Here is a 9267-nt window from a genome sequence, read left to right as displayed (position 1 = left end):
AGTCACCCAAGTCATAGACTGTTTTCTCCTCTACCACACAGCAAGCGGTACCAAAAGGAAGACTGCTGAACAATTCATTAAATGGCCACCGGACTGTTACATTGACCCCCCACCCCCATTTGTGTTGTACACTGCTGCTACTCGCTGTTTATTATTTATGCATATTCACTTCACCCCTACCTACATGTACAAATTACCTCAACTAACCTTTACACCCGCACACTGACTCGGTACCAGTACCCCCTGTATATAACCTTGTTATTGTTATGTTATTGTGTTACTTTTGATTATTTTTTACTTTAGTTTATTTGGTAAATATTTTCTTAACTCTTGAACTGCACTGTTGGTTAAGGGCTTGTAAATAAGCATTTCACGGTAATGGCAACACTTGTATTCGGAACATGTGACAGATAAAGTTTGATTTGATTACATTCCATTACTTTTAGATTACATGGGCTCTCAAGCCTACACAGGGCTCCCTGTGGCGCAGCGGTTTAAGGCACTTTGCGCTAGAGGCGTCACTATAGACCCTGGTTGGATTCCAGGCTGTATCAGGCCTTGGCCATGATTGGGCAGCGCACAATTGGCCCAGTGTCGTTAGGGCTTGGCCAGGGTAGTCTGTAATTGTAAATAATAGTTTGTTATTTATTGACTTACCTAGTTAAATAAAGGTTAAATAAAATATAAATAAAACATAATTAAGAGGCATTAGAAGAAAACATACAGTGGGGCAAACAAGTATTTAGTCAGCCACCAATTGTGCAAGTTCTCCCACTTAATAAGATGAGAGAGGCCTGTAATTTTCATCATAGGTACACTTCAACTATGACAGACAAAATTAGAAAAGAAATCCAGAAAATCACATTGTAGGACTTTTAATGAATTTATTTGCAAACTATGGTGGGAAATAAGTATTTGGTCAATAACAAAAGTTTTTCTCAATACTTTGTTATATAGCCATTGTTGGCAATGACAGAGGTCAAACGTTTTCTGTAAATCTTCACAAGGTTTTCACACACAGTTGCTGGTATTTTGGCCCATTCCTCCATGCAGATCTCCTCTATAGCAGTGATGTTTTGGGACTGTTGCTGGGCAACACAGACTTTCAACTCCCTCCAAAGATTTTCTATGGGGTTGAGATCTGAAGACTGGCTAGGCCACTCCAGGACCTTGAAATGCTTCTTACGAAGCCACTCGTTTGTTGCCTGGGCGGTGTGTTTAGGATCATTGTCATGCTGAAAGACCCAGCCACGTTTCATCTTCAATGCCCTTGCTGATGGAATTAGGTTTTCACTCAAAATCTCATGATACATGGCCCCATTCATTCTTTCCTTTACACGGATCAGTCGTCCTGGTCCCTTTGCAGAAAAACAGCCCCAAAACATGATGTTTCCACCCCCATGCTTCACAGTAGGGATGGTGTTCTTTGGATGCAACTCAGCATTATTTGTCCTCCAAACACGACGAGTTGAGTTTTTACCAAAAAGTTCTATTTTGGTTTCATCTGACCATATGACATTCTCCCAATCTTCTTCTGGATCATCCAAATGCTCTCTAGCAAACTTCAGACGGGCTTGGACATGTACTGGCTTAAGCAGAGGGACACGTCTGGCACTGCAGAATTTGAGTCCCTGGCGGCGTAGTGTGTTACTGATGGTAGGCTTTGTTACTTTGGTCCCAGCTCTCTGCAGGTCATTCACTAGGTCCCCCGTGTGGTTCTGGGATTTTGCATGGAGCCCCAGATTGAGGGAGATTATCAGTGGTCTTGTATGTCTTCCATTTCCTAATAATTGCTCCCACAGTTGATTTCTTCAAACCAAGCTGCTTACCTATTGCAGATTCAGTCTTCCCAGCCTGGTGCAGGTCTACAATTTTGTTTCTGGTGTCCTTTGACAGCTCTTTGGTCTTGGCCATAGTGGAGCTTGGAGTGTGACTGTTTGAGGTTGTGGACAGGTGTCTTTTATACTGATAACAAGTTCAAACAGGTGCCATTAATGCAGGTAACGAGTGGAGGACAGAGGAGCCTCTTAAAGAAGAAGTTACAGGTCTGTGAGAGACAGAAATCGTGCTTGTTTGTAGGTGACCAAATACTTATTTTCCACCATAATTTGCAAATAAATTCATAAAAAATCCTACAATATGACTGGATTTGTTTTCTTCTCATTTTGTCTGTCATAGTTGAAGTGTACCTATGATGAAAATTACAGGCCTCTCTCATCTTTTTAAGTGGGAGAACTTGCACAATTGTTGGCTGACTAAATACTTGTTTGCCCCACTGTAAATGCATGTTTCCAATTGAACAACATCTATTGCAGGATAAATCATTGTTTACATAGCTGGCCATATATGGATGTTACATTTTACTTTATGGGTTGGTTATGTAGGCTTCTTCTAAACATATATATATCAGTCTAAAAATAAGTCTAAAAATTGACATAGCAACTACAGATGGCCCCATTAAATCTGTCAAAAGTGTGTAAATTTGAGCATGTGTCCATTAGGCCTAGGGATTTTTTTTATCAGCGTGAATTAGATTGAGCAATAAATGCCCCACTTTTATTTCACTAGCTGGGATCCGCACTGTGCAGCTGTTGCAAGAGCGCATTTTTCACTGGCTGTCCACTGGTTTCAAAAACAATGATTGATAGGCAGCTTAAACTTCTTGAATTCAACCATTATTGGGTTCAAATATACATTTAGATTTGTGAACAGCCATCCACAACAACCACAATCCGTAAGGCACAAATAGCTAAATGAGAGAGCAGCAGTAAGAATGATTCACATCAATGCGCTATGTAGATATCAATAATAAGTTATATGCATATCGCCATAGACTACACCACTGCTGTCATCCTTACCTCCAAGCGTTAAGTAAGTTCAAGTGAAGAAAGTAAAAAGATACAATAAGTGAGTTACTTGATGTCTGTCTAGGGCAATGGCCACTAGGGTCAGCACTGACACATGAACAGAGCAGTACTGTGCGAATCAGCTGACATGGCACATGGTCTTCCCAAAGACCCAGGTGCTGTTTACAAATCTGACCTGAAAAACTGGACACATTTAATACAAACACAATCTGAGGTTTTCATTTAGTAAACACTTCCTAACATGTCCTTATTAATATATAAAACAAGTGGTAGTCAACCCTTACAATTATGCCAATTTGGATGACCATCAAATTGAAACATTTGTTCAAACTTGCACAATCAAAGCCATGCTTATAACAGTGTACAGACATATTTTAAAAATAAGTAAATTACACTAAACAAAAATATGGGTGACATGTCTGGTGAGTATACAGGCCATGGAAGAACTGGGACATTTTCTGCTTCCAGGAATTGTGTTCAGATCCTTGCGACATGAGGCCGTGCATTATCATGCTGAAACATGAGGTGATGGAGGCGTATGAATGGCACGACAATGGGCTTCACGATCTCATCACGGTATCTCTGTGCATTCAAATTGCCATTGATCAAATGTATTTGTGTTCCTTGTCTGTAGCTTATGCCTGCGGCAGCCATAAGATCAACAGATGCATATCTGTATTCCCAGTCATGTGAAATCCATAAATTAGGGCCTAATAAATGTATTTCTATTGACTGATTTCCATACCATAACCCACCGCTACCATGGTGCACTCTGTTCACAACGCTGACATCATCAAACCGCTCACCCACACAACGCCATACACACTGTCTGCCATCTGCTTAGTACAGCTGAAACCAGGATTCATCCATGAAGAGCACACTTCTCCAGTATGCCAGTGGCCATTAAAGTTTAGTATTGCCCAATGAAGTCAGTTACGACGCCAAACTGCAGTCAGGTCAAGACCCCGGTGAGGAAGACGAGCATGCAGATGAGCTTCCCTGAGACAATTTCGGACAGTTTGCGCAGAAATGTTTCAGTTGTGCAAATCCACATTTTCATCAGCTGTTCTTGTGGCTGGTCTCAGACGATCCCGCAAGTTAAGAAGGTCCTGGGCTGGCGGGTTTACACGTGATCTGCGGTTGTGAGGCCGGTTGGACGTACTGCCAAATTCTCTAAAACGACGTTGGCTTATGGTAGAGAAATGAACATTCAATTCTCTGACAACAGCTCTGGTGGACATTCCTGCAGTCAGCATGGCAATTGTATTCTCCGTCAAAACATAAGACATCTGTGGCCTTGTGTTATGTGACAAAACTGCATATTTTACAGTGGCCTTTTATTGTCCCCAGCACAAGGTGCATCTGTGTAATGATCATGCTGTTTATGCAGCTTCTTGATATGCCACACCTCTCAGGGTGATGGATTATCTTGGCAATGGAGAAATGCTCACTGACAGGGATGTAAACAAATTAGTGGCACAACATTTTAGAGAAATACACTTTTTGTGCATATGGAACATTTCTGGGATCTTTTATTTCAGCTCATGAAACATGGGACCAACACTTTACCTGTTGTGTTTATATTTTTGTTCAGTATAGATATTCTGGCCACAAAGGGTTCTACCTTGAACCAAAAAGTTTTTTCCCTGGAATCAAAAAAGGTTCTCATATGGGAGCAGTGGAAGAACCCTTTTGGAAACCTGTTTTCTAAGAGTGCAGGGCACAGACGTCATGTTGATCATTATGCATTTGATGTGCATTTAATCAAATAATTATTCATCACCTCTATCAGAAGGATAAAATTGATGATAGTTTGTAGCAGGAGAGAGTAAAATCTGTAAGGGGGACTCAAATTGTAGCTCATACAGTGCAGTAACAAGCTCCTAACAGCCTGAAGCCTACCACAAAACCTGGACCTCTGTGAGGCAGTACAACAATCACATACTGTACACCTTTTACAGTGTTCCCCGAATCAGGAAAAGTGTCCTCATGCACGGAGCCCTAGCTGCGAACCAGAGAACACTTCCCCAATAGAGAAATGGGGTGTATCCCACCGCTGCCACCAGTGGAGCAGGAGGGAGTGAGAGCTCTCACCTGTAACTCATACAGTGCATAGGCGAGCTATCAGACTGTACCACAAAAGCCCAGATGTAATTGCAGTACAATGCTTACACATAGTACACCTGTTACAGTAGTTGTTACAGTAGCCTGTTAGTTGCAAAGGCTAAATAAAAAAAACATGATCTGTAATTACACCACAGTCTACCCCAAAGAGTGGTCCACCCATAAAAATGTAAACAATAGAGCAAATTATTTTTATCTTTCCATGAGAGAAAATATTATGCTACATTTGTGAATAAATTCTCCAGTGTCAACAAACATTTTAACAAGTTGGGTTTTAGGCTACTAACATTAGTAAGGTCTTTATAAGAAGCCTATTCAAAATATAGTCATTATTTAAAATGACAGACTGTGCCTTTAAAGACTGCACAGAAATGCATTTAAAAACAACAAGCCTATGACATATTCACAAACAAGTATAGACCATATCTGTGGTAACTATTTCGCTCGGGTAACTTACCAGAGTAAAAGGAGTGTTGAGTAGAGTAATCATTAAATCAGCAACCGCCAAAATAAAAATAAACAAACTTGTGACAGAATGCATATTCTTGTTCTTTATCACAATGTAGCAAACCACAATATTCCCAAAAAAGTGAAATTATAAACTATAATGAGTAAAGTCTTGGTTGTTGAATTCTGTGACACTGTCTCATATTCAGTTCCGTTGCCGTACATTTCTTCATCAACATAAAAATTCCAAAATGATAAATTATCTGACTGTGTGTAAAAATAACAAGTATGTGAAAGTATTTGTTCTTTCCATCATTGAAAACTAACACATGCGAATTTGCAATGAGGAACTTCACTTCACCATTCCTTGATCATTTGTGTCTATAAATGACAGATGCTGTAGCATGTATTCCTCCTTGTCTAAACTGGTTGGTCAGATCATTTGACTCGAAGCACAGCTAACCACAGATCCAGCGCTATTCTTTCAGGTCGTCTGTTTGACTTACGTTCGCACCAGAGATAAGGTATTATGCTAGGCCTACATTGAACAACGAACCTTCAATGGTTTCCATAGGTGGCCATAAAATATAAATATGTTATAATGTAAAATTAATTAATTTATAATGAAATAATGGGAGTATAGGCCTACATAATGTATTATTAGGATATTATAATGATTATTGTATTGATGGATTTATTGTGTATTGTGTATTTGTGATTATTTTGTCAAATAATTCAGCATTAGTGTCTATTGATACCATGTAATGAAATAAACCATTCTCTCGACCTATCTACCAATGGAGACAACCTGGTCTCAGCGGATTTAGTATTATTCTGTACATAAATTGGAAACACAATCTCCATTTCACTCCACACTGCCCTCTCTTACCTGGACAAGAGGAACACATATGTGAGAATGCTGTTCATTGACTACAGCTCAGCATTCAACACCATAGTGGCCTACAAGCTCATAACTAAGAAAAGGACCCTGGGACTGAACACCTCCCTCTGCAACTGTATCCTGGACTTCCTGACAATGACCTTTCCCCCTCAGGAGGCTGAAAATATTTGGCATGTGCCTTCAGATCCTCAAAATGTTCTACAGCTGCACCATTGAGAGCATCTTGACTGGCTGCATCCCCGCTTGGTTTGGCAACTGCTTGGCATCCAGCCGGAAGGCGCTACAAAGGGTAGTGCGTACGGCCTAGTCCATCACCGGGGCCGCGTTCTCTGCCATCCAGGACCACTATACCAGTTGGTGTCAGAGGAAGTTGTCAAAGACTCCAGCAGCCCAAGTTATAGACTGTTCTCTCTGCTACCACACAGCAAGCGGTACTGATGCACTGGAACCAATAGGACCCTGAACAGTTTATACCCCGAAGCCATAAGACTGCTAAATGGTTATTCTGGGTAGCTATTTGCTTAACTATTTAACTATCTGCATTGACCCTTTTTGCACAAACTTTTGAGACTCATCACATACGCTGCTGCTACTGTTTCTTATCTATCATTTTGGCTAGTAACACTATTCCTAGTTATTTGTTCATATCTAACTCAATTACCTCGTACCCTTGCACATCGTCTCGGTACTTGTAACCCATGTACTGTATATAGTCAAGTTATCGTTACTCATTATGTATTTATTATTACGTGTTATTAGTTTTCTATTATTTCTCTAATTTCTTTCTCTCTGTGTTGGGAAGGGTCTGTAAGTAAGCATCACTGTTAGTCTACACTTGTTGCTTACGAAGAGTGTGATTTGAAATAATATTTATTAACCATTCAAATGTATTTGCTTGAGCCTGTCTGGGGTGACAGATGAGCATGTAAGGGATTACAAAAACGATAACTGTAATCCGTTCAATACCAGCAAAAATATTGTAATCAGATTACAGATACTTTTGAAAAACTAGATGACTACTTCGAGGATAACTTTTCAATTAAGAAAGGATGTTTTCTGAAAAAATGTTTGACACTTCTCTGTTTTTTTTTATGTCATTCAAATCAGTACTGGAAAATGGCGGAAGTTTCTTTTCTGCCTGAGCGAGTCTGACCACAAGTCCGAGACCACTATGACGACACACCAAACAAATGTGCTTGATGGATCGCGGAAAAAGAGCAGGAATAGATTTTTGTAGTCTACAGTCCAAGTTATGTCTTCCAAAAGTGTGAATGCTGTCGGGATCCAAAGATTATTCAACTTGAATTAAACAATGATTTCAGTTAAACACATTTTCTTTGCAGGTAGTTATGCATCCGATGTGGCAGCGGATATCAATGTTTTGTGGCATGATTTGGGTGACGGCCTCGTGTTTCTCTCTACCTCATGCCATTTATCAGAAGCTGCTGTGGTTTGACTTTGGGTAAGGGAGCAATATTATCTATTTATGTAAATTACATATTTTCTCCAGACAATCAGTACCATACAGTAATATTTATGCTTCCTTTTAGACACTAATAAATGGCTCCTGTTTCCAGAGTTTAGTCAAACCCAATTACAGTCATTCTTAGCCAACACAGCCTCTGATTTTGAATGTACCTTTTACCTTTAATAGCTTCTATAATAACTATTATAAGCCTCTATAAACCCATAACTACTTACTTCCAAAAGTAGAGACTAAGCAAACATTCTGTTTTTCCCTAATCACAGAAAGGTTCGAATGGTGTGTCTGCCCAGCTTTCCATAGCCGTCAGATGTGTTTTGGAAATACTTGGACCTGGCCACGTTTTTTCCTCCTCTTCTTGTTGCCACTTTCTATCATCTCCATAGCTTACATTATCGTTGCTAAGAAGCTATGGATGCGTAATGCTATAGGGAATGTGACTCTGGCGCAATATGTCGCCCACAGACAAAGGAAGAAGATGACTCTGGAGATGCTGATGTTGGTGGTGGCTGTTTTTGCTATTTGCTGGTTCCCTTTAAACTGTTATGTGATTTTGGTGTCCAGCCAGGCCATTAACACTAACAATGCTATCTACTTCACCTTCCATAGGTTTGCCATGAGTAGCACCTGTTACAATCCTTTTATCTACTGCTGGCTGAACAGAAGCTTCAGGACTGAGCTCAAGTCCCTGCCTTTCATTTGGCGTTCCAAGAAGGCAGTACATCCATGATGAGGTTGTCATCTCTATAACTACATAGATTATGTATAAAGATATAGAGGTTAATGCAGAGGTTAACATCTTTCCATAAGATTCTGTCAAGGTTGCACCTCTCTCCATTCGGTTGATGTAATTTATAATTAGATCTAGGTCGACCTATAATATGAAATATTAGAGAATAACGGAAGTCTATTTCTTTAAGGGGAGGTAAAAAATAAATAATAAAATGGTGAAGTAGTTTGTAAAATATTTTGTAAATAATCGTGAAAGAAAATATTAGTGAAACACTGGATACTGTAATGGTAAATAAAACTAATGTGATTTAGCATGTCATGTGTTTTTTCAAAACATGATAGCCTACGGCTACACAATTCAAGTAAAAAAATATTTGTTTCAGTGTCTATCGTTCTTTTATAGTATGTTTGTAAATGTGTAACTGTGCACAGAGTAAACTCGAAACATTCACAATCATTCATTAGTGCACACTATTGCATAGGGCTATTCAATTCTGTCCCTCAAGAGATGTACAGTAGTACTGCTGTTTTTCTTTACTCCCTGGTAGTTAGTTGATCAGTGTATGTCATTGACCTTAGACTTGACCCACAATGTATTCTCAGGGCTGATTCATTCAGTCCCTGATCAGATGGAGGAAGTAAAACCACCAGTTATGTGTGTGGCCCTCAAGGATTTTTCCTGGCCCTGACATAGCATTATGCAATTAGTCAGA

General features: G+C 39.7%; 1 protein-coding gene across 1 annotated transcript; it reads left to right on the top strand.

Moving 5' to 3' along the window:
• The first annotated feature begins 7563 nt into the window (after positions 1-7563).
• Positions 7564-8607, top strand: gpr83 (G protein-coupled receptor 83). The gene is given in 3 exon segments (XM_064977157.1): positions 7564-7801; positions 8089-8164; positions 8166-8607. Coding segments are annotated over 3 exon segments (576 nt in total). The 5' UTR covers positions 7564-7688; the 3' UTR covers positions 8553-8607.
• The last annotated feature ends 660 nt before the right edge of the window (positions 8608-9267 follow it).

The sequence above is a fragment of the Oncorhynchus masou genome, chromosome 11 (genome assembly GCF_036934945.1).
Source record: "Oncorhynchus masou masou isolate Uvic2021 chromosome 11, UVic_Omas_1.1, whole genome shotgun sequence".
NCBI classification, from domain to species: Eukaryota; Metazoa; Chordata; class Actinopteri; order Salmoniformes; family Salmonidae; genus Oncorhynchus; species Oncorhynchus masou.
The sequence above is the reverse complement of the archived record's forward strand: the minus strand, read 5'-3'. Positions and strand labels throughout refer to the sequence as shown.